Genomic DNA, 27,496 nt, shown 5'->3' on the forward strand with positions numbered 1-27,496 from the left:
AATGGGACAGCGAAGAATGTTGTATATTCGCAAGTTTTACGTAGTTAAAAACATATATATATCTATCTCTATTCACAGGTGGGACACAGGGACACAACTACAATGGCGCGTAACTAATATGATGCGTAACGACTTACAAGCGCGGGGGGGAAGCGCCCGCACCAACTAGGTGTTGGGGTGGCTCGAAGCGCCACCCCAACAGCTAGTATATACTATTTAGCATGGTAAAACACCATACATTGTATTATTTTAGTTTCTGTCAGATACTAAGTACTGATCATGAAAAAAAAAAAAAAAAAAAAAAAAAAAAAAAAAAAAAAAATCTTAAAAGAGATTTTTAGATGTAACTATTGCATTTTGTAATTGGTACCTTTAAACTAAATAATATTTACATGTTTATAGGAATTATTATAACATATGTTTCCTCTATTATTTAAAACTTATCTGTAGACTTATTAGTAGCTATGGCTTTTTGTTATTCGTTCTGAGTAATTCTAAAAGGTTTTGCAAATTATGCATTCCTTCCAACCACATCTTTTCTTTTCAACTATGCGTAAAAATCTTTTAAATATTTTTTTTTGCTGCTATTTTTAGTTGATTATGATTTTTCTATATAATATTTAATCATCTTTCAAGTTTGTGTTTCTACTCTTTTACTTGCATTGAAGTGTTGAGAGAAGCAACATTAGCCTGAATGTTACAACTCGAATCTTAGCTGTTTGTAATAAATTTCCGAAAGTTTATAAAAACAGTTTGTCTTTTCCCAGAACATAAACAATTTAAAGATGCATAGAGTTCTTTGCGCTCACTGAAATTAAATTCTTGCATGCATAACCTTTTTCAAGCAAAAACTGGAACTTTTACAAAGACTCATAATTGGAAGATCTGTTAAAACGCGCAGAAGGTTGAATCTGTTTCATAATTAGAACTTAATTTAATAAAGGGCAAGAAACTTTTTATATTTCTTTAAGCTGTTTATGTTCTGGGAAAAGACCAACTGCTTTTATAAACTTTTGGAAATTTCTTCCAAAATTATTAGAAACAGCGACGATTCGATTTGTAATATTTACGCTAATGTAGGAACACAAGCTTCCTGGATTTTTTTTCCCTGTCCCCAGGTTAAAAAAAAATCCCTTTTTTGATATTTCTACAAGAAAAAATTAAAATTATGTTATATTGTAAAATATAAAGATCGAAATCTTGGAGGTGTTTTTTTTTCAATGAAAATACCAAAAACAGCATTTATTAATGAAAAAAGGGGTAGGAACATAAATTCGAAAGACGATATTCGACAAAAAGATCCCAACTAATTAAAAAAAAAACAAAAAAAAACAACACATAGGAATATTTAAAAGAATTTTATGCGTAGTTGAAAAGGAAAAACAAATATGCATCTAAAATAATAACATAAATTCCACGACCTTTCAGAATTGCTGAGAACGAATCGTAAATAAAAAGCCTTTTACTGATATAGAAATAGTTTATGCGGCAGCAGCTAGTAAGTATAAATTTAACTGCAGTTATCAAACAGTTCGTGGTAACGAACTGTAAGTAAGAAGCGATGCGGCCTCAATAGTAGCCGAAACTGTAAGAAACAGGGTCTTCGTAATAATATATACATCAAAAGAATCAAATTTTGATGCTTATTCAAAATATGCAAAACTCATGAAGGTTAATGTTACCCATTAAAAGCTATGGACCTGAGAAAATTTGTCTAATTTTGAAAAAGGGGAGAAACACCCCAAAGAAATCAAGTGATATTAATGAAGATCACACTATGAGATTCAGGATATCAGAGAACTCTACTGTAGAGGTTTCAAGCTCTTATACATAAAAATGTAGAATTTTGAATTTTTTTTTGCCAGAATCAATATCACGGATGCGTGTTTATTTGTATTTTCCCTAGAGAGTATCGTATGGAGCCAGTGATCCTAGAAGACCGGGAGAGGGCTCATTTGATCGGAAATCAAAAGTTCTAGTGCCCTTTTTAAGTGACAAAACATATTGGAAAGCAGCTACCTCCTCTCACCCCCCCCCTTTTTAACCACAATTGTCCGACCAAAATTGCGAGACAGCCATTTTCTTCAGCATGATCGAAATATCTAATAACTATGTCTTTGAGGATGACGTGACCCCTCACAACCTCCAGGGGAACGGCTGCAAATTATGAACTTTGTCCATTGTTCACATATAGCATTGGCTATTGGGAAGTATAAAGATATTTTCGAGGAGGGAGGTATTTTCTGGTGGGGTTGCTTACGTGGAAGAATCTTTCCATTGAGGAGTGTTCGTGGGGGAAGTGAATTTTCCATGGGGGAGGGAGCTGGATTTCCCAGAATCAATTAAAAAACCATCATAAATTAAGTAAAGAAAAAAAAGTTTTTTTCAACTGAAAGCGAGGAGCAACATTAAAACTTAAAACGAACAGAAATTATTACGTATGTGAGGGGGTTGCCCACTCCTCCATACCTCGCACTTTACACTAAAGTGTATTTTTTTAATTTGTAAAAAGCTTATAATTCTACTTCAACGGTCCTTGTGTATCATGAGTCATTATTCAATAATTAGAACAAAAAGTCAAGCTTTAGCAAAAAGAAGACTCATGATACTGAGGAGGGGGCAACCCCCTCATATACGTAAAAATTTTTTGTTCGTTTTAAGTTTTAATGCTGATCCTTACTTTCAGTTGAAAAATCTTGTTTTTTTTTATTTAATCTAAATTTAAATATAGTTAAATTTTAAAAGGAAGAGCAACGGTTTCAAATAATACGACCTATAAACATATAAACTATATTAGTTTAATGCTACCAATTTGGATATATAGTGTACATTTGAAATATGTTTCAAGATATATATATATATATATATATATATATATATATATATATATATATATATATATATATATATATATATATATATATATATATATATATATATATATATATATATATATATATTATTATGATCAGCTAATAATACTTCGGATACATACTTTATTTCAAGATTAAACCAAAGACAGGCATTTCATACAAAAAAAGAAAAAAAAAAGAAAAAGCCGATAGAAACAAAAATAATAAGATACATGTTCATTTGCCTACTAAATAGTAAATGCAAGATGAAAAATGAAACCGTCCTAGCTCCAAAAATGAAAATTTTCATGGATTATGTAAAGCCGGACTCGTGAAAAACATATATTTCGGCCTTTAGAGACCTAAGATAAAATATTCTGTATCTCCTCGAGATTTCTAGGATATAATCCTCGAAAGGTCAGTGTGAAAACAACAAATTCCGATTTTTTTTTCTTTTTTGTCCCTGAATTCTTGTTATCATGCTCTGTAACAGGTGATATTGCTAGATCTCAACCAAATTTAACAGAAGGTATGAGCAAGTGTCCAAGGCGAGACGTACTTTTTGGGTATTTCTATATTTGATCTGGGTATGATTTGAGCGTATCTATATTTGATCCAGCTTTAATGCAGGGAGGGAGGGGGGCTAGCCAGAAAGATCTGACAGAAAAAATAGCCAGATTTCAACTAAATTTTGTGGGAAGCAAGAGTTGCTATATGCATTTATTTTTTTTATCCAGATGCAAAACAATCTTTAAGGAGAAAAGGAAGGAATCACATTTGTATTATCAAGACATCTAGCAGAGTGGGACATTGGATCGGTCGAAAGAAAGAATACATGTCCATCAATGTTAAAATGAATAATTTCCGAGACACCAATGGGTAGACATGACAAGATGAGAAAAAAATATGCGTAAAGAAGAAACAAGTACAGTTCCTGAGAGTGAGAACGAAAAAAAAAACGACACAAATATTTAAGTCAAGACCTCTGCTCAGCCGTCCTCACTGCAGAAATAAAAAAATGAAAAATAAAACAAACAAAAAAAGAGAAGGCCTTACTTTTGGATGGCACGTCATATAAGTCTATTTAGGTACAATACAAAGACATTCTTTAGCTTATGGGTGATTTGATAAAAATAAAACATAATCTATAGATTTCGAAAGTACGAGTATGTACTAAACCATGCCAAAAAAAAAAATCCGAAAAAAGCATTTCCCTACAGGTCAAAAAGTGCTGGCCTATATTGTTAGAAGCCATTTCTATTTATGATTTCAGATCAGCTTGTCATTTAGTGTTTGCGGTTGCGACTAAGCCAGAGGAATGTGATCACACATACTTAAACATTAATAGGTATCATATTGCTAAAGTAACTAGAGCACACATTTTGCTGCTCTTTTGGTAGCGATATCAGAAAGTTAGTCCATCACCAGAAAATAATCATTTAAACAAAGATAGATACACGTTTTGTTTAATGTTGATGAAGAATTTCCGGAAAGTTGACAAAAGGGGATAAAATATTTTTCTGACCACAAATTTGTTAAGAAACACATTGATTAGAATTTCCTAAGGATAGAAAAATTTGGGGTTTCCCCTCTCAATTGACGAAACCAGTAACTGGGCTCTTGGCCCTTTTTTCTCATAGCCCTCCAAATGTGAAGTTTTTAGCATAAAAAAGGCATACTGTACCTTGCTTTAATCAAAGGTTAACAGTTGACTAGTAACATATCGTCCCCAAAGTAATTTAGTGGCCGGTCGCCACGAATGTTGCCAAATAATTTTACTTAGATGTCAACACATAGAGAATTAAGTTAATTTAAGCAGAAATGGTGTATTTTTATAACGTCTCTAAGCAATCTGCCATCAATGTCGTTTTTTTTTGGAACAAACCAGTGAAAAATCTTGACAGTGTTGCAAAATATATTTTTATAATACATTAAAATAAGTTGTTTGGTTAGCAGAGCCAACCACAGGTTACAGCACCACTCGACGTTACCAACATAAAGTAAAGCCAGTTTTGTATTCAGAAAGTCCGATGATTTAGAATTTAGCAAAGACTAGCCCATCTCGTAGAAAAAATAAAGAATATTAAAAAATAAAACAAAAAACTACGGCCCATTTAAAAGCCCGGTCCTACATAAAGAGTGGTTTAGATGCAAGTTCCTAGCCCTTCAATTCGTTTTAACACTCTATTTTTCCTTTTTTCATGAATATATTTTTACGATGTTTTTTTTTTCTACTCAGCTAAGTACCACCCTAAAGCCCTCTCTAAATCGAACTATTTACAAAATTCTCGGGTTCAAAAATAGAAATCGAGTTTGCAGGTAACCTAAAAGAATAAGTAAAGTTTATACGACGCAAATAATCGGTTTGATAGCACGTATATGGATAAAGATGGGGGCGTATAATGATATAGCTGTCATAATAACTCTTTCCTTTCTAATAAAAATAGGAAAACAACTCTAAACTTTATAGCACAATAATACAGTGGAAGTGATGCTTTCTCTCTCTTTAAGAGAAAAAGAACAATAAAAAGGATGATATGCTACACTGCAATTATGATAAGCAATAAAATTTTACGTCTTCATTCAATTGATTTTTTCGCTTTTCTATAGCTGTAAAGAGTTACCAAGCCAAAGTCAAAATAAAGGTGACAAAGAACGTCAGACAAATTATTGATTTAGTTAACCATAGTTTAAGTGAAAAAAAAGAAGGAAGGAAGTAAATTACTACCCAACAGCAAAAGGATAGCAATAGGAAGAAAACAAATAAAGCAAGACTAATGAACAGATTTCCATATTTGAACTCTTCAGAAGAAGGAAGTAACATGAAATAGTTGCCAAGAATTTGTGAAAAGTAAATTTTTAAACATGGTTTCCGATACATCGAATTAGCTAGCCAAAAAAGAAAATTCCAAGAAAATCCAGCTGGAATAAAAAAATCACTTCGCAAATACGAAGAAACTGAAAAATATAGAAGTGGGAAAAACGGCCTTGCTAAAAATTTAACTGTAAATAACAGCAATCTAAAAAAGGAAACTTTTCATGCTAAGGCTACATCTTGAGCGACAAAATCCTTAACCCCCAATCTCCTTAGAAATGACCTTACCACCAAAGCCATACCGAGGGACGAGTTTCTCAACTGAAACTACAACTGAAACGTTGCATAACAGTACATCAAAGTCCTCCTTTACAATTAATGAGCAGTATTTGAATCCAGCTCATTTTTCTTTTTATTTGTTTTTATTATTTTTTTTTTTTACACATAAAATTCAATTTCGAAAACCTACTTTCAACTAAGACTGAGCTTAGCAGTACCAGCAGCATCCATTACTTAGCAGCAAATTCGTTCTCTACAATTAGTCAGCAGTATTTGGATCCAGCTCGTTTTTCTTGTTATTTTTTTTTTTTACAGTGAACTTCAATTTTGACAATCTACTTTCAACTAAGACGAGCTTAGCAGCACAACTATATCGTTCTCTGCAGCTAATGAGCAGTCTCTCAATCCAATTAGATTTTATTTTTCCACACGAGCCTTAATTTCGAGAGCCCCAGTTTCAACTAAAATTGAGCTTAACGGACATCAAAGTCGTAATAAACTTAACAGTATATCCCAGTCATCCTCTATAGCAGCTCAGCAGTATCTCGATCGAACCAATTTTTTTTTCCTTTTTTTTACACGAACCGTAATTTCGAGAGAGCAGAAGAAGATATGATTCAATGATCCACACGAGGACTAGGTTTCAGCTATAATTTTCTTGGATTACAACAAGAGGCCAATTCAATTTACTCCTGCTGACAGGCAGACTTCAAAAGAGAAACGCACACTCGTATTTCTTTTCATAAGACAAAATTACTTACACAGGACAGAAATAGAAACACAGTACCATTTCAGATGGGGACATAATTAACCAAAAAGAAAAGTGTTACAATAGGGATTATGGAAGTAACAGAGAAAAGGAAAGTGACACCAAGTGTTTTTGGGATGCTTATTGTTAAGACAGGGTGAAGACTTTTTTTAATTATTCTAGAAACATAATTTTTGTTAAGGAATTAGAATATAATAAAAGATCTAAAGCCGAACTGGCAACAAAAAGCAAAGAAATGAATATAAAGACGACATGAATATAAAGAAATGAATATAAAGCCGTTGACATCGGGTCAACGGCTAGTAAATGAAAACGAAGAGAACCAACAAAAATCACAAATAAGTAATACTTATTTGTTAAAGTAAATAATTGTATATTATATATTTTATTTTAGTCTATTTACGTTTTATATATATTTTTCTTTGTTTTAGTTTCGTTGTCTAAGTTTTCTTTTAATTTTCTATGCTGAAGACGCCTTGTTCTATAAGGGCGAAATATTCGTTTGATTTTTGTTGTTTCTCCTATCTTTCATTTACTGGCCATAGACCTGTCGTCTTTATATTCATTTCTTTGTTTTTTAACTAGAATATATGTGAACAACTCGCAAAACATTAGCCTAAATTCTTGAGAATATAAAACTATCTTGAGTAACAATGGAACAAATTATGAAAAGAAACATTTTTAAAGGCTAATTCACTGCTTATTGGATTGGTTACATCAAGCCAAAGATAAAAGACTTTCACTATATGATCAAAGTTTGACCCTGTAGTGGTACAATGAATTGATTTCAGCTTCGTAATTCGGGATGTGGAACGCGATCTCGGATGCTGCAGGGACTAAAATTGCACACAGATCATTCATTAGCCTCTCTGAACAGCCAAAACAGAAAAACAAAGAAGTTCTTACACACTTCTTGTTTATGAGGACAAAAACTGATTAAGGAGACCTCTGATTGGCTGGTCTCGGCCGAATTCTAAGAAAGTAGAAATAAATAATGCTTCAGTTCAGACTGTAGCTAGTTCCAGAATTTAACTAAATCTTATTACGAGTAGGGTCAGCGTTATCTAATTCTCATTGTGAATAAGCCTTGAGGGTAGTTGGCTGTTTTTATGGCACTTGGTATTAACCAAGTGACATATAGCAATCGCAAATTCTGTCGGTCAATCGGCCTGTCTGTCGGTCCCGGTTTTGCTACTTTAAGCACTTCCAGGAAAGCTAGGACGATGAAATTTGGCAGGCGTATCAGGGACCGGACAAGTTAAATTAGAAATAGTCATTTTCCCGATTTGACCATCTGGGGGAGGGGTAGAGGGCCGGTTAATTCGGAAAAAATAGAAATAATGAGGTATTTTAACTTACGAACGGTTGATCAAATCTTAATGAAATTTAATGTTTGGAAGGATATCGTGTCTCAGAGCTATTAATTTAAATCCCGACCGGATCTGGCGACATTGGGGGGGGGGATTTGGAAGGGGAAACCTAAAATCTTGGAAAACACTTAGAGTGAAGGGATCGGGCTGAAACTTGGTGGGCAAACTAAGCACAAGTCCTAGATACATTATTGACCAAACCGGAACAAATCCGCTCTCTTTGGGGTAGTTGGGAGAGAGGTTAATTCTGAAAAATTAGAAAAAAATGAGGTATTTTTAACTGACAAACGGGTGATCGGATCTCAATGAAATTTGATATTTAGAAGGATATCGTGTCTCAAAGCTCTCATTTTAAATCCCGACTGGATCTGGTGACATTGGGGGGAGTTTTTTTTTTTGGGGGGGGGGACTTAAAATCATGGAAAACGCGTAGATTGGAGGGATCGGGATGAAACTTGGTGGAAAAAATAAGCAGAAGTCTTAGATACGTGATTGACATAATTGGAACGGATCCGCTCTATTGGGGGGGGGGAGTTAATTCTGAAAAATTAGAAAAATGACGTATCTTTAACTTACGAAGGAGTGATCAGATCTTCATGAAACTTCATATTTAGAAGGACCTCGTAACTCAGATCTCTTATTTTATATCTAAACTGATCCAGCGTCCTTGGGGGGGGGCAGTTGGGGGAGGGAATCTTAGAAAATACTTGAAGAGGAGAGATCAGGATGAAACTGGATGGGAAGAATAAAAACCTGTCTAAGATACGTGACTGACATTACCGGACCGGATTTGCTCTCTTTGGTGGAGTTGGGGGGGGGGGGGTAATTCGGAAAAATGAGGTATTTGTAACTTACGAAGGGGTCACCAGATCTTAATGAAATTTGATATTTAGAAGGATCTTGTGCTTTAAAGCTCTAATTTTAAATTCCGACCAGATCCTGTAAGATTGGGGGGAGTTGGAAAGGGAAACCGGATCTTAATGAAACTTGACATATATAGAAGGATCTTATTTCTCAGATGCTCCACTTTCGACTCGAATTGGATCCGAGGACATAGAGGGTTGGAGGAGGGAAACAGAAATCTTGGAAAATGCTTAGAGTGGAGAGATCGGGATGAAACTTGATGGGAAGAATAAGCACAAATTCTAGATACGTGATTGACATAATTGGAACGGATCCGTTCTCTTTGGAGGAGCTGGGGGGTGTTAATTTGGAAATATTAGAAAAATTGAGGTATTTTTAACTTAAGAACGGGTGACCGGATCTTAATGAAATTTGATATTTAGAAGGAATTCATGTCTCACAGCTCTTATTTCAAATCCCGACCAGATCTGTTGACACTGGGGGGAGTTGGAGGGGGAAATCTTGGAAAACGCTTGGAGTGGAGGAATCGGGATGAAGCTTGGTGGATAGAATAAGCAAATGTCCATGATACGTGATTGATGTAACCGTACTGAATTCGCTCTCTTTGGGGGAGTTGGGGGGAGGGGTTCAGTGATTTGGCGAGTTTGGTGCTTTGAACTTGCTAGGACGATGAAAATTGTTAGGCGTGTCAGGGAGCTGCACAAATTGACTTGATAAAGTCGTTTCCCAAATTAGACCATCTGCGGGGGGGGGGGGGGCTAAAGGGAGAGGAAAAATTAGAAAAAATGAGGTATTTATAACTTAGGAGTGGGTGATCGGATCTTAATGAATTTTGATATAGAGAAGGACATCGTGACTCAGAGCTCTTATTTTAAATCCTGACCGGCATTAAGCCTCTGATTTTCCTTTTAAATCAATCTATTGATTCTTAGAATTTTGTTAGAGCTCATACCATATGAGCTCTTGGCTCTTAGTTCTTCTTGCTTCGTCACAAGTGCCATATGAGCTCTTAGCTCTAGTTTAGATGAAAAATCTACAGCTTTAATATGAGTCTAAGGAACGCATTTACCCTTGACCATTGAATTTAATGAGTCACTTTCTGACACGATTCACAAGAAAACGCTTTCTAAATAAGAAAGATAACCGAATCTATTGTACCGTGCTCTTATGTTCCATTTCATTTTGTCAAGAGAGAGGCTTGATCTTTTCACTTAGATAAAATACATACTTATTATATGAGCGTTTTCTCCAAGAATCAGAATTTTACTAAAACGTCATTCTTTATAATAGTGAGGCAATCAAAGGGGCGGGGGTTTGAACCTGCTTCTATCCACGGAAGTTTTATGTAAGCATTTGTATTCAGAATCGAACTTGGCTTCATAAATGTTTGCAAGTAATATCGAAATGATGGACCCCTCTAAAAAAATAAATAAATAATCAAATAGTTCGTGGTAACGAACTGTAGTAAGGAGCGACCCGGCTCAATAGTAACCGAAACTCTAAAAAATGGAATTTTGATACCAATAGTTACATCAAAAGAATCACATTTTAATGCTAATTTTAAATATATAAGTTTCATCAAGATTAGTCTTACCCATCAAAAGTTACGAGCCTGAGAAAATTTGCCTCATTTTAGAAAATAGGGGGAAACACCCTATTTTGCGTTTATTGCCAGAAGACAAATCACGGACGCGTGTTTTTTTTTTTTTTTTTTTTTTTTTTTTATTGTTTTAAAAAGTAACGTATTGAAGGTCTAATCCTTGTAAAGTATTAAATAAATAAAACAAGCTTTTTTTAGCTGAAAGTAAGGAGCGACAATAAAACTTAAAACGAACAGAAATTACTTCGTATATGAAAGGGGCTGCTTTCTCATCAGCGTCCCGCTCTTTACGCTAAAGTTTGACTCTTTCTCTCAACTCTGCTTTTTAAAACAGTAAAAAACTTTAGCGTAAAGAGTGGGGCGTTGATGAGGAAGCAGCCCCATTATTATATGTAAGCACTGGTCAAAGTTTGTAACTTGTGGCCCCTCCCACGGGGACTGTGGGGGAGTAAGTCGTCCCCAAAGACATAGTTATAAGGTTTTTCGACTACGTTGAATAAAATGGCTATCTCAGAATTTTGATCCGTCGACTTTGGGAAAATAATTAGCGTAGGAGAGGGGCCTAGGTGCCCTCCAGTTTTTTAGTCACTTAAAAAGGGCACTAGAACTTTTCATTTCCGTTAGAATGAGCCCTCTCGCAAGATTCTAGGACCACTGGGTCGATACGATCACCCCTGGAAAAAAAAAAAACAAAAAAAAACAAACAAACAAATAAACACGCATCCGTGATCTGCCTTCTGGCAAAAAATACAAAATTCCACATTTTTGTAGATAGGAGCTTGAAACTTCTACAATAGGGTTCTCTGATACGCTGAATCTGATGGTGTGATTTTCGTTAAGATTCTGTGACTTTTAGGGGGTGTTTCCCCCTATTTTCTAAAATAAGGTAACTTTTCTCAGGCACGTAACTTTTGATGGGTAAGACTAAACTTGATAAAACTTATATATTTAAAATCAGCATTAAAATGCGATTCTTTTGATGTAGCTATTGTTATCAAAATTCCATTTTTTAGAGCTTTTGGTAGCTTACTACAGTTCGTTACCACGAACTGTTTGATACCAGAAAAATATATTAAGGTGAATGGTGCTATGTGCGTGAAAAATATTGCTGCGGTTAAGGTAGGAAATGAGGTTAGTAGTTAGTTTGGTATTGACTGAACAGTTAAGCAGGGTTGCGACCTATGCCTGTTATACGGACCATTTGATGTATTTTGTCCTAAGGAACACGGAAAATGCTATGGAGAGCATGGAATAAAATAGGAAAGTAAAACTTTCCTAGACTTACATTATGCTGATAGTTTGAGCGTCCTGGATGGAAATGCTAGCAAAATGATTAATTTTTTGGAGGTTTTGAGAGCTCAGGGCGCATGAATATGCTCAAAAATCATGTTGAGAATAAGTCGCTTAGACTGGGAGTAAGTGAAGATGAAGACGTGATGTTGGGCATCGAGATGATCGATTAAATGGCTAACTTCAGTTACGTAGGCCGTAAGATTGTGGATGCAGTAAATATATTAAAAGTTAAATAGCCAAGGCCCAGGGTATTTTTTTTCCCTTTTGAAAAAAGTAGGAAGAATAGGAAGGTAAGTCTGCGAACAGATTAGAATATTGGAGGCAACAGTGATAACGTCGGTCAACTACGGCTTTGAAACGCAGGCACTCCTAAAGATGGAAGATAGTTATTAGACATTTTCCACAGGAGTTGTCAACGGATCGTTTGAGTACCCGTCTGACTGATCGTATTTCAACCAGTAAGCTGTACGCAAAATGTGCCTCTATCCCACCTTTTAGGGCTAAAATGAGGGAGAGGTTAAGGTGACTTGGACAATTTCTGCGGATAAAAGATGACATACTGCCAAACATCGTCCTTTTGGCCAATTATCTAGGGCCATACAAAAAGCAGGCTGTCCCCAAATTACGCTAGAGAACGTCGTAGGGAAGGATTTACGGGAAATCAGAAGTTCTTGGTAGGGTAAACAGAAGGAGATTATAAACAGATTGGGATGAAGAAGAAGTGTACGTAACTGTAATAGCCTCAGGTAGCTTGCTGCTAAAGCGAGTTGTTTGAAGTAGTAGTGGTAGCGAGAAGAGCAGATTAATTATTGCAGCCTTCTAACAATAAAAACATGCCCATTACGGTATAGAACAGAAGATCAAAAATCTAGGCTGCCCTTGTGCTTTCCCATTCCTACTGGTGAAAAAGGTACAAAAAAATGAAGTAAGGACACTCAAGGTTTAGGGGAGGGTTGCTTTTAAGGGATCGAAACTTAAAAAAAATCAATAGAAGTCATTCTTACTTGATTTGGACTTTTGAACTTCCAGAAAGTAAATAATATTATTTAATTTACACTGGTTTCATTTTTCATTTACTAAATTTGAAACTACCAATGACCTTACTTATTGAATTAACAATGACCTTACAGGTGCTTAAGAGGGTAAGGTACCGATATTAGACACCGGAATGATTTGTAAGGAGAAAATGAAAGCCTTGGCTCTATGAAAATAATTTCTAAGAGACTTGCTGATATAATTAAATATGACATATAGATACTGTGATTTATCAAGGATTTGTTAAAATACCATCAGCACAATTACTCGATTTGTAGAAATGTTTCTGTTTGACAAGGCTACATTTTGATCTCCATTCCTAAAATTTGTCTTTGGTAGTTACAAATAAAATGCCGGGTATGCAATGTCTACAGAAAATAGGACAGCAGGGGCTGGTGGTAAAGGATCCCCACTGTAATAATGATCGGTTATTATATCATATCAGAAATTAGGAAGATGATTAAAACAGAATTTTCTTTAGATTAGCACGCCGTACCGAAATCACAATTCTTGTATTTGGACAAGTTTGAGGTATCTTTTCTTCAACTGTATATTGTAACCTCTGTTGTTTCTAATTTGGCTTTTTGAAAAATATGGGTACTTTTAGAGATGCCGAAGGTGAACATGGAATTTTCAGGAATTTTTATAGCCAATTTTAGGGATTCTAAAATTTCAACATGTAAACACTGTTCCATTTAGAATCTTCTTATTTAATGCCGATGGGAAAAAAAGAAAATATAATGCAATATCCCAAAAGTATAAGTTTGGAATACAGATAAAGCAGCACATTAAACATTAGAGATGGAAAATTTATGAACCAAGGCAATAATCTCTCAGACATACAAGAGAGCAGTTTCTAAAAAAGAAAATTATGCATAAACTTGCATTGGCAAAAGTTTTCCTGTTCAGAATATATTTAGCGAGAAAGTTCTAAAACAAGCGTTTTCACTGTTAAGAAAACCGATAATTCAACAGCAAAGATAGAGGCGGCAATCTATAATTCTGCCTTGGAGATTCTGCACTTCATTTGTTAGAGAAGAAAGTAAATTATTCAAATTGATTTTGAAGCGATAAAATGAATAGCTGAATTAAAGAAATATGGCAGAAGTGTTAACAACCACTATACATCATAGAAGAAGCTTGACCTTTTATTACAAATTGCCAGAATTTTTTTTTTAATCAAGCGAGAAATGACAAACAATTAATAATTGAATGAAAAGTAATAATAGCAGTTAGGTCATTTATTATAAGCGTGATTGGAACCATATATATATTAAGTAAAAAAAACAAAACTAGTTTTTTAAACTGAAAGTAAGGAGCAACATTAAAACTTAAAATGAACAGAAATTACTCCGTGTATGAAAGGGGCTGTTCACTTCTCAATGCCCAACTCTTTACGCTAATATTTGACTCTTTCTCTAAATTCTACTTTATTAAACAGTAAAAAACTTTAGCGTAAAGAGCGGGTCATTGAGAAGTGAACAGCCCCTTTCATACACGGAGTAATTTCTGTTCATTTCAAGTTTTAATGTCGCTTCTTACTTTCAGTTAAAAAAACTAGTTTTTTTATTTAATTTCTGAACGTTTTTGAATTAATGCATATTTGATTTTGGCTCTCCGCACATAAATTATTAAAATGAAGTTTGCATATTCCTTCTTTTTTTGGCTAAATGGCTTTCTCTTTCTTTTGATCAGAAGATTTTGAGAAAAAAGAGGTGGGGGAGGAGGCCTAGTTGCCCTCCAATTTTTTGTTACTTGAAAAGGCAACTAGAACTTTTAATTTTTAAAAAACGTTTTTATTAGTAAAAAATATACGGATTATAGAATTAACTTACGTATAAAACTTTTATATTCTTATATATTTATTATGTGTATGAGAGGATTTGTTCCCTCGTTAACACCTCACTCATTACACTAAAGCTTAAATTTTGTCCCAACTCTTTAAGAATGACCCCTGAATCAGAAAGGCCGTAAAATAAATAGTTGAAATTACTAAAAATATTTTAGCGTAAAGAGCGAAGTATTTAGGAAAATCCAGCGTCCCCTTCATTGAATTTCTTTTCCCCCATGACATATTTCTCCAGCGGAAGATCCTCCCACATAGCCCCCTCTTCTCAACCCCCCCCCCCCCCCAAACCAAAATAATCCCCCCTGAAAAACGTCTGTACACTTCCCAATAACCATTACTGTATGTAAACACTGGTCAAAGTTTGTAACTTGCAGCCCCTCCCCCAGGGACAGTGAAGGAGTAAGTTATCCCAAAGACATAATTATTATGGTTTTTGACTATGTTGAACAAAATGAATATCTTAAAATTTTGATCCGTTGACTTTGGGAAAAAAAATGAGCGTAGAATGGGGCCTAGGTGCCCTCCAATTTTTTGGTCACTTAAAAAGGGCACTAGAATTTTTCATTTCCGGTAGAATAAGCCCTCGTGCGACATTCTAGGATCACTCGGTCAATATGATGACCCTTGGAAAAAAAAAAACAACAAACAAACACGCACCCGTGATCGGTCTTCTGGCAAAAGATATGAAGTTCCACATTTTTGTAGATAGGAGCTTGAAAATTTTACAGTAGGGTTCTCTGATACGCTGAATGCGATGGTGTGACTTTTAGGGGGTGTTTCCCCCTATTTTCCAAAATAAGGCAAATTTTCTCAGGCTCGTAACCTTTGATGACAAAGACTAAATTTGATGAAACTTATGTATTTAAAATCAGCATAAAAATCCGATTTTTTTTATATATCTTTTAGCATCGAAGTTCCGTTTTTTAGAGTTTCGTTTACTATTGAGCCGGGTCGCTCCTTACTACAGTTCGTTACCACGAACTGTTTGACAGGTCAAAGTTTGTAACTTGCAGCCCCTCCCATGGGGACTGCGGGGAGTAAGTCGTCCCCAAAAACATAGTTATTAGGTTTTTCGTACAATAGTGTTATCTGATACGCTGAATGCGATGGTGAGATTTTCGTTAAGATTCTATGACTTTTAGGGGGTGTTTCCCCCTATTTTCCAAAATAAGGCAAATTTTCTCAGGCTCGTAGCTTTTGATGACAAAGACTAAATTTGATGAAACTTATATATTTAAAATCAGCATAAAAATTCGATTCTTTTGGTGTATCTTTTAGCATCGAAGTTCTGTTTTTTAGAGTTTCGTTTCCTATTGAGCCGGGTATATACAAGTTACTGAATGAGAAAGGAAATCAGGAAAATTTATGAATCAGACGAGGTGGAGGATGTTCCCTAGATTGGTTACTGCAGAGCTATAAACGTCAGCTCCAAAAATATTATTTAATTCTATTACGATATTTTATCAGTCATACGAGCCATCAGAGACGTCTCACAAATATGCACAAGGCAGCAATGATCCCTTTTCATAAAACCCTCTAGAAAGGATTATGTGAACTACTGCCTTATTAGCCTAATAAGCAACAAATCTAGAATGTTAGCTTTGGCTCTGTGGAGAGCCGAAGTCTTCACAGCCTCAGTTCTAGGCAAATATCCACCTAACATTTGACAAGAGCACTTGACTATCAGCCAAATCTTCACATTCAGACAGCTTATGGTGCGAGTAATCGAATGCAACAAAGACTTTTATCGAATTTTGATGACTTTCGGGATACCGTTGAGCTTATCTGGAGGAAAATCTTCTGGAACATCTAGTGTCATACCATTGTAATTATAACTGAAATTATGTAACGACATGAATTTTTAACCTTCATCGGGGTCTCAAAAGGCGGTATTCCGTAGCCATACCTTTTCCATCTGTTCTTTCAGGTCATACTCCCACTAATACCATCCAAATAAGCAATCAAAATATGCGAAGTTGTTTTTCTAACTGACTTGGGTAGGTCTATAATATCATTCGGATATCTAACCATACTGCAGAACTCCAAAGACAAACGTACAGCATCAGACAAGTCACAAAAACCTCATGCATGGAAATAAACGTCAGCAAAAAAAAAATTATGGGCCACTTCCGGGCCTCTTTAAAGTTATAAATGTCTCTTCATGAACAAGAAAATTCTTTTCCCATACTCACAGATAAAGCAACCGATTAGTTTATTCACCTTCTAAGCTTTAGACTGCTGACAAATGCTATACGAACAACTAGCTCTTGCTCTAGCTCTAGCTTCAAGAGACTATCAAAAATATAGAAATATGACTATATCTAGAGCCAGTTAAAAGTCTTGTTCTCCAACATTCAATTCCGCCAATCCTCCTGCATGGATGTAACACTTGAGTCCTGAAGATAGAAAATGAGCCCAACCACCTTACGTTCGACAAACAGTTCAACATTCTACACGCCGCAAAGATAAATAACACCGACCAAGTGACAAACAAGGAGATGTTGACATGACTGAGAAAAAAACAGAGACATTTAGGGATATCTTAAAACACTCAATGGAAGGCCGCCTCATTATTTCTCAAAGATAAAACTCAGAGGAACGACAGATGGACATCAAAACAAAAGGAAGACAAAGAAACAAAGCAGGGGCAGATTGAAAACATGTACGGTCAAAGCTTAGAGATCGTCATTTCCAGCCCTATTTCATTCCACTTCAAATGAATGGTATCTACACGTCCCATGAGGATGTTCGGAACTGAAGTACGTAAGTAAGTAAGCACTTGTATTTGTGGCGAGAATCAGGCGTTTCCACCTTGCTCCATATCAAGGATGTTCGACATCTATTTGGACCATGTAGTGCGGTCTACTTCCAGCAGCTTTGCAAATGAAAGCCATTGAGTTGTCCATCTGTGACCATACTTTCTAAACCCCCCAATAGGTTTAGGTCTGATTTGACCAAGTTCCTCCAGCTTTTCCGCTGTCCTCCTTGACGTCTCTTCCAGGAGCTAAGTGGCTCAGCTAGAAGGATTAAGCGAGGCAAATACTCTATTGGCCTCCGCAAAACATGGCCTAACTATTTCAGTCGATCCACCTTGATCGTGATGGCAACGCATTTCTTGATACCGCATATTCGTGATATAACTACGTTTGATACACGATCATTCAAATTTAACCTAAGGATGCAGCGCAGACAGGTATGCTCAAACACTTTTAATGCATTTTCATGTAGTTACTTCACCGGCTAAGTTTCGCAACCATAAAAAAGGATTGTTCGAACCAAAGCCAGGTAGACTCAAACTTTACTTCTTACACTAATTTCACACCGGATCTACAATGGCTTTCTAGGGGAAACAACGACCGCCTGTGCTCTCTGCAATCGCGGTTGAATATTGGCGTCAGAAGATCCATCAATGCAAAGCTTGGAGCCAAGGTATGTGAGACTGTCGACTTGATCCAACTGTACTTGATTTACAGCTCACGCAGTAAATAAAGTAAGGTATTGTGTTTCGATATTGTTTAGCAAACTAAAGTACACTTCAGTTACTTACTAATTCAACAGATTACGTCCTTTGCCAGGGCGTCGTCGCACTTATGCACAGTACCTGAAGTGGGGAAAAATACCTCCAGAGCAGTTTTTAAATTGCTATGGAAACTTATAAGAAAATCGGTTTATTTTATCATAAAGAACAATTTATAAAAAATACAATTCTATTCCCGCGGCGGTATTCTGTCCCCACACCTGTTTCATCTGTTCCTTCGTATTGTATTGTCACTAATACCAGCTGAATATGGAGTCAAAATAGATACAACTCTTGTTAACTGTCTTGGATATGTTGAAGACTTCTTCCTGGTGTTCACAGAGATTTGTAGACATCTGCGTGGCTACAAAGATTTTTCAAGATGTCTGTCAGTCATTACAGCAAAACTTCAGATGGTATGCCTGGTATCTCATTTCTTTTCTGAGATGTTGACTTTGATTTTGGGATTATGTATCCCCCCCCCCCGATCAACTATAGACTAGGCCTACACGCAAATGATATATCATTTGTGTTAACTTGAATGAGTCATAATTATATTGAAATATAATTCTATTATATTTTCTATATATAATAGAAAATTATACCGACTCGTCCTAGCCGAGTCGGTTGGTGCGCTGGATTTGGGATCCTTTGTCTGAAAGGACGCGGGTTCGAATCCCAGTGTACCCAATTGTTCAGTTTGGGACGGGGGTCAGTGGCGTGACTCTGTAAGCTTAGCCAGAGTCGACACAGCTCTAAATGGGTACCTGGAGAAATCTGGGGAAGGTATACATGAAGGGTGTGCGAAAGCACAGGATGGTTGGCCCCCAACCCCCCATTGCAATTCCTTGCTGAAGGGCCAAGAAACGGAGATCAGCACCGCCGGTAGGGACTATAAAGTCTAATGCCCTATCCTTTACCTTTTTTTTATTATTGAAACCTAGTCATTTGTTATAGCATGTAAGAACAGAGTGCAGCATATATTGAGAAAGATCTGAAAAGCACATTTTTATACTGAAAGTCATTTATAATCAAGTTTCTTTCCTTTGATTTGAGCAATTTTGAATCCATTATTTTTTATAATGAAATATTCGCTGGAAAGAAAATCGAAACTTTAGGTTTAAACTTGAATTGATGAGATATAAGCCGACCCTTGCTTCGAGCTACCAAAACAGAAGAAAGAACTCGAGGTCAAAAGGGTTAAAATAACTATTAAACATACCGTTCTTTTATCCAGGTATTGCACTAAAAATGTTTCCACAGGCATAGTTCCGTTCAAAAATTCTTCAGCAACTACCTCACTTTCTTCCTCTGCAAGTAAGCTTTTAGCATGTAAGCATTCCTAAAAACAGTTTATGGGAATGAATTATTGTTACATGAAGCTTGACTCAGAGGAGAGTCGTAGGCAAGTACAGTATATTTTAATAAATACAAAATAAGTAACAAAGGCTTATATACATTCCTTGACTTAATAAACACGAGTAATTTGACATTAATATGCAGCCACGATGAACGTTCACATTAAGAGCTATAAATTTACCACATTTTATTTTTGCCATCCCAGTTTACTATTTTTAACCAAAATATTAGAATTTACACATAAATAAGCATGGCCACGACAGTTCAATATACCGTATCGGAGGGACCCTTTGAGGGACATAAATATTTTTACTTTAAATTTAACCATTTAGTGTATATGTCACAACAAGTCAACAGCCACATGAAATCGACAATATAACTGCGGAATCAGTTCCAACGTGACGGTTTTTATCGTTCAGAGACTTTGAGCAGATTTTTTTTAGTTGAAAAAAAAGTTTTTTTTTCACTGACGATAAACTGATAGTAGATAAAAATACTGCAATTTTCGGTCGTTTTATCTTGCCTTTATAATGTGTAATTTTTATCTGCCTTATTTTAGATACCTGATTCTATATATATATATATATATATATATATATATATATATATATATATATATATATATATATATATATATATATATATTACGCGCCATATTAGTTATGCGCCATTGTAGTTGTGTCCCTGTGTCCCACCTGTGAATATAGATAGATTTATATGTGTTTCAAACTACGTAAAAATTGCGAATAAACAACACTCTTGGCTTTCCCATTGTCTGTGCATATACAAAGCCGTATGTACTAATAATGACGTCATATGCAAACGCTCTTTTTACAAACAAACAAACATGCATCCACACAACTCGTTTTTATATAGATAGATAGATAGATAGATACAATACAAATTAACTGCGTAAAACTAAGCAAATTTTCTCAGGCTCGTAGCTTTTGATGGGTAACAGTAAATTTAATGAGTTTTACATATTTGGAATCAGCATATAAATCCTTTTTTTATGTTTCAATTGTTATCAAATTTCTTTTATCTAGAGCTTCGGTTGGGGCGAGTTGCTCCTTACTTACAGTTCGTTACCACAAGCTGTTTCATAAAGATAGAAGGATTGCAAAAGAAAAGGAAAAAGAAAAGAGAGGTAGAGGGGAGAGGGGGAGAAGAGCGAAAAAGGAGTGAGAGAGAGGGAAAGAGAGAAAAGGGGAAGGATGGCGGGAGAGAAGTAGAAGGAGGTAGAAGAAAGAAACCAAAATAACCTATTGAAGCTTAAGGTCTAACCGAGTATAGAATGAATGATTTATTCTTTTAGGAGGACACAAAGAAAAAAATTATTCTTAAAAACCAAGATATGTTAGACTGATAAATTCCATCGAAGATCTATATAAAAAACAAGAAATCGTACAGAAAGAGATAGGGGCAAAACTATCCGTTGCAGCATGAAGACTATAATAAAAAACTGCCTAAACTGTGATAGGCAGCGGTTTCAGCATCTAAGCTTATAAAACATCAGCATTTTTACACACATTATAACTAAGTTAAAAACGCAATAACTTTATTTTTAGTAAATAAAATTATACGTGTAACCTCAAAATAAACATTATCACTTATTATCTTTTTACACTGGCAGCATTCATTCAAAAACAAACATAATCTTGAAAATGCAACTCTGGCGCAGCTTTAAAATTTTTATTTCCGCAGAAAAAAAAATGCTAGACAAGCCAAATGTATTTCCATAGAAGCGATACAAGCCATTAGTTTTTACTGCGCGTTATATGGAATAAATGTGTTTCACTAAATCCTAACGTAAACGAAAAATACTAGTTCTGAAACACCTGGAGGTCATGAAATTGTGAGAAAAATAAAATTCCCTTTTTTATATGAGTCTCGGAAAGCAATTAGGGCTGAATTTTTCATCACAGCTTAGCAAACATACAAATTTGGTGTCTCAAACAAAGTATTCAATATTGGAGAAAAAATTTTTAGTTTTTTTCGGGAATAGCTAAAATCTTTGCAGCTAAAAATTCTTTAAGCCTAAAAGATGTCTCGATGGCACAACAGTAAAAGTGGCTAGTGAAACAATAAATTATTTCAAATAATTTATTAGAATAATTAATTATTTTAAGTAATAAGGAGTGACGACAACAATATTGTAGTGCGAGAGATAAAAATTGTAAATTTTCCAAGAAAGACAAAATATACAAATGATCCATCTCAAAATGAAAAAAAAATTCAAAAATTCCGTCCGACAAGAAAAAACTTAAGTATAGTATAATAAAAGAAAGAATATTTCACAATAGGAGGCATTCTGTTAAAAGAAGACAACAAGCGCCGCCTTGTTTTGTGAGAAAACCAACAAAGATCACGCCTCCTAACATTCCTATTGCATTAGCACATCTTTTTTTCTTTTTTGCTGCCTACTGAGACGAGCATAAAAAAAGTACAGGAACTGAAAACTTTAGACTCCTTGTGTTTGAGCAGTCTTTCTTAAGGAAGTGCGACGAAAGGGTAAACTATAGTGCACACAGCGAGGATTGAGGACAAAGCAGCCCCCTCATATGCGGAATAATTATGTCACGAGACCAACACTTTGGTTTTGTCGTGTTTTTTTTTTTTGTTCCTAGTAGCCCGATTTTAGCTTATTCCTAGAAAGTGGTATGGGTCCAACCTCTACGGTTTTTACGGAAAGTGTGGACCTTAGGCCGGATTGATGAATACGACTTTGCATTTTGGAAAGCTTCGTAGACCCCAACACCTAGTTGGTGGGGGCGCCTCGCGCCCCCCAAGCAACATATAATTGTCCATGGGAAAAACAATCCGTATTCAGATCTATACCTCATTATTCTAATGATTGCCCTTGAGCTTTGTTGATGGTGATTGCTAATCGAACATTCCCTGTGTCCCGGTCGTCATTTATATATCCCCCCTGTGCCCCCAGCGTCCCCGTTGTAGTCGTGTCCCTGTGTCCCGGTCGGTATTTATTTTCCCTGTGTCCCGGTCGTTATTTGTGTCCCGGTGTCCCAGTCTGTAATTTCTCTTTGAGTGTCTCGGTCGTCATTTGTATTCCCTGTGTCCCGGTCGTCATTTGTGTCCTGGTCTGTAATTTCGTCAGTCGACAAACATGACGTCAATCGACAAACAACTGCATGACGACATACAGCTCAATCCTTATAATGACGCCAGTCGACAAACATGACGTCAGTCGACACACAAACATGACGTCATTCAACACACAAACAAACAATTTATTTTTATATATTATAGCCCATAACAGATAGAACTATCTGAAGTTATGCAGTCAAGCTTTAATTTCATCAAACAATGGACTAAAATCTAAAAAACTGTTAAATATATGCAGCAGTTACCTGGCCTCACAGCCAATATATCTTCTTTGAGTGATAAATAGAAAAATTTACAGAAACAAGAAAGTGGCATTTTCCCACGGGTCCAAAAGTGCTGCCATCTGTTGTTTCTACCCATTTCTGTTGATGATTTCAGCTGAGTTTATCATTCGGTTTTTTGCACTTGCAATTGCGGTAGAGAAATGGTATCAGCATGTGCCTCTTAAACTGTAAAAGTTCCCTCATTGCTAAAGAAATTAGAGTTTATCCTTTGCTCCTTTCTAAGTGATGACGTTAAAAACTTGGCCTACGGCAAATAAGTCAACTTTTGAAGTAAGACAGATATTTTTTCAACGGCAGTCGATAGCTCTTGATGAGCTGATCAATGTATATGTTATCCATTTTTTTGTAGAAAAATTCCTTCATGAAATATGCCAGTTTGAAAGTTCAAAGATGTTGACAACTTCAGTAGTAAGGTACACACTGAAACCAAAAATAGCCCAATACCAATTGTGAGACATATGGGGGAATTTTAAATAACAGTTGGCTGTTAGCTCATAATCAACTTCGGCAATGATGAGTTCTTAACTTTTGCTAGTTGTTGTACCCATTATTTGTTTCCGGTGTATTTGATGGTAAGATCAATTTGGTTCCAGTGGTAAGACATGTAGGAAACTTGTAAGTAATAATCGGCTGTTAGGCTACAATCATCTTCAGCGATGAGGGGTTTCCAACCTTCGCTAGTTGCAATGACGGGTTTGCAACTTTTGCGGTTGATGTACCTATTATTTGTTTCCGGTGTATTTGATGGTACGACCAATTTGGTTCCAGTGGTAAGTAAGACATGTAGGGGACTTGTAAGTAATAATCGGCTCTTAGGCTACAATCATCTTCAGTGATAAGATGCTTGAAACTTTTGCAAGTTGGTGTACCCATTTATTTGTTTCCAGTGAAATTAATGCCTTATCACGGGAGAGGGACTTGTAAGTAAGAATCGGTTCACTTCGGGCTAGAAATTTGTGCGAATTGGTGCACACTGTATTCGATCTCTGTAAATCTAACGGCAAGAAAGCTTGTATCGATGGTCTATAATTCATTGTAACCTAGAATTAAGTATTTACGCAACGAGTGCAAACGATAACGTAAAACAATGAGGTAGTTGCGTAATAAGTAATAGAGTATCATCTATGGTATTTTGATTATGTAAAGTTACGGATAGCTTTATAATACCAACTATATTATATGAGATGTTGTTCCAAGCTTTCATCCGTCACGATGTCTACGATAGAAAAGGATAAAGGTCATCCAATGGTCATGAACAGTTACGGACAGCTTGATAATACCCAATAGGTTGTATAAGATGATGTCCCAAGTTTTCATCAGTCCCGATGACTACGATTGAAAAGGATAAAGTTCAACTGTCTGTAAAGTGAATTTAGTCCTTATTTTCGGTGTTCCGTATTTCTTTAAAACCTGAGTTAACCTATAGCCATGTGATTACGGATTGTGTCATCAGTTGAGGAAAAAAACTCTTTTTGGAACATATCATTTTCAGAAACTAGATGGGTTGACAAGTTCAGCGTGTAACAGATAGTGAAAAAAAAACAAGACCAAAGTGTTACTCTGTGTTAAAGGGTTCGCAGATTTTGGTAGTTGGTATACCTATTATTTTTTGCCAGTGTATTTCATGGTCGAAACGACAAGGTACCATGTCTATCGAAGGGAAATGGACTTATAAGTAGTTATTCCTTCACGAGATACAACATTTGAAAATTTAGATGGGTTGACAACTTCAGTAGTAAGGTAGACACTGAAACCCAAAGTAGGCTGATTGCAATGTGAGACATGTAAAACAATTGCAAGCAATACTTTATGATGCAGGTGTCTAAGGTATTTATTTTAAGATATTTATAGATTAACAACTTCAGCGTTTAATCGAAGCGAGGAAACAAAACAGAAGTGTTGCTCTCGCAACACTTTACTCGGGAAAGCCGAATAAATGTTGCCGCAACACCTCACGTTGCCCATGCAACCTAAATCTAGTTTCTGTTCGTTTAAGTTTTAATTTTGCTCCTTACTTTCATTTTTTTCATTCTATTTCTAATCATTTTTCAGATAATGCCAGACAATCTCCTTCCGCACATGTGAAATTTCCCCAGAGACTTTCCTATCGACGAGAAACTCTCTGCAAAAATTATCCCTGAAAAACTTCCGCATGCTTCCGGATAACAAATACTATGTGTAAACGATGAACAAATTGCGCAATTTAAAGTCCTTCCCCCAAAAACTTTGGAAATTCACATTATCCCCAAAAGTATAATTATTGGACCTTTCAATTATGCTGAATCAAATGGCTATCTCGAAATTTTCATCATAATAGTTAAGGAGCGCAAGAAGGGGGGGGGGGTTCTAGTTTGCCTCCAATCTCTTTGATCACTTAAATCGGGCCCTAGAACGTTCAATCTGTTTTTGAATGAGCCATCACCAATGGCTTTTTGGAAGTGTACAACTAGGATATGTAGGAGAAAAATCGGTTTGCGTGTCAGCATGTGGTTTGTTGACAGTAAAATTCCATTGCTTTCCATAATTTTCTTCTATCGTCCATAATTAAGCTAATAAAGTATTAGATTTTCATATTTTGGTATACTTTAGTTCTTGAGTGGGGTCGCTGTAACAAAAAGTACCCTATGTCTCTAGGGATAAACTGATCCCCCACTGTCCGTGGGGAGAGGGCTGTAAGTTAAGGAATTCGCTCATTGTTTACGTATAGTATTTGTTATTTTTTTCAATGGAGAGATAATTTACTCACGAAAAATCAAAAAAAAAAAAAATCACGAAGCATATTTGGAAGTAGAAAAACATTTTTCGGAGCAGGGGGATTTTGTGCTTGGGGTGTGTTTCCATAGGGAGAAATTTCTGTGGGGAGTGAAACTTCTAGGGGATGAAATTTTCAGGGTTAATTTCACACTGGGGGATTTGTTAGAATTCCTATACAAAATTCATTTGAATCGTCTTTCTTTCTTTGTGCAAGCTCAATTTTGCATGTGAAGAAGTTATGCGGAATTATCCGGAGTATTTCCAGCGTGTTTCTATTTTTGGGAAAAAATTTCCATGGAAGGGGGGTTTCCAGAGTGATCGAGAAAACGATTAAAAATTAATATTTTTCAAATGAAAGTATGCCAAGGTGAATTTTTCTGGCTGAATCATGTCATGAAATTTTACGGCATTTTCACCGAGAATGGAGCCGTCTGGAGGGAATTAAGCAAAGTGGAAGGGGGGGGGAGGTGTATTTTACGTAAAAGCCCATTTACACATAGGAGTTTCCTATGACAGAGAGAGAAATTTTTCATAGATGGGAAGCCATATTTACCGGCCTTGTTTGAAAATGATAAGTAATTATATAAAATAATCCAGCTTTTTTTTTTTTTTTAATAGAAAGTGAGGAGCAACATTAAAACTTAAATCGAACAGAAATTATTCCGTATATGAAGAGGTTGCTCTCCTTCTCAATACTTCGCTCTTTGCATTAAAGTTTGATTGTTATCCCCAATTTTTTAGGAACGACTACTGAAGCACAAGGACCGTTCAATTAGAATAGGAAGCCATTTTAAATATGTCGAAACTTGGCGTAAAGAGCAAGGTATTGATGAGGGGGACAGCCTCTTACCGAATAATTTCTGTTCGTTTTGAGTTTTAATGTTGCTCCTTAGTTTTAGTTTTTTTTTAATTCGGTTTCTTAGAGCGAGTACCCAAGGGAACTCCAAGAAAGACAAAATTTCAAATTTAATCCCAATGGAATTTTCAAAAACAAAATTTCTTGGAAGCGTTATTACTCAAAATTGTGGATGGATACTACGTAATATTGAAATACGTGAGCCGTTTTTAGGCAAGTCGAGGTGTAAATAAAACCACATGCATCGCTTCAAAGAAAATGCATAGTGGTATTAGTTTTTATATACTGCATGCATAAAAATAATACTAAAAGATATAAGAAATTCGTGAATTTATGCTTATAAATGTTTTTACTGTGTATTGTGTCGACGTTTCTTGCGGTCGTTATCATTGACCTTTTTCTATTTAGGTTAAGACTGTGGTAAGATTTACTTCAAAATTACCAAAAAATTTCTTTTTAATTTATGGTTTATATATCAATAATATCCGGCTATTTCAACTCCACCCCCCTCTCCCGCATATTTTTCAAAGATAATCTACATCTTAGAAAGAGTGTCCTGGCCGCACCCAAAGAAGATAAATAAAGGCTTGATAGAAATAAAGGTGATTTCCTAGATAATAAAAACAGCGTCAATCTAAAGAGGAACCATTAAAATTTTTATCAAGTTCAGATGCAGCTGAAGTCTTGCGACCTCGACCTAATATTTTTCGTTTTTTACTTCAGTAAAAGAGATATCCATGTGAACAAGAGCTAAGAGCTCATATGGCACTTATGACGAGGCAAGAAGAGCTAAGAGCCAAGAGCTCATATGGTATGAGCTCTAACGAAATTCTAAGAATCAATAGATTGATTTAAAAGGAAAAATCAAAGGCTTAAT

General features: G+C 35.7%; 1 protein-coding gene across 3 annotated transcripts in view; it reads right to left on the reverse strand.

The window, feature by feature from the left end:
- LOC136041459 (vacuolar protein sorting-associated protein 37A-like) overlaps positions 1-27,496 on the reverse strand; it is a 63,955-nt gene that overhangs the window by 3,926 nt on the left and 32,533 nt on the right. For all 3 annotated transcript variants that reach the window (XM_065726147.1, XM_065726164.1, XM_065726155.1), the window contains exon 4: positions 19,466-19,585. In XM_065726147.1, the coding sequence (XP_065582219.1) occupies positions 19,466-19,585 (120 nt within the window). The remainder of the gene's footprint in view (positions 1-19,465; positions 19,586-27,496) is intronic.

The sequence above is a fragment of the Artemia franciscana genome, chromosome 2 (genome assembly GCF_032884065.1).
Source record: "Artemia franciscana chromosome 2, ASM3288406v1, whole genome shotgun sequence".
NCBI lineage: Eukaryota > Metazoa > Arthropoda > Branchiopoda > Anostraca > Artemiidae > Artemia > Artemia franciscana.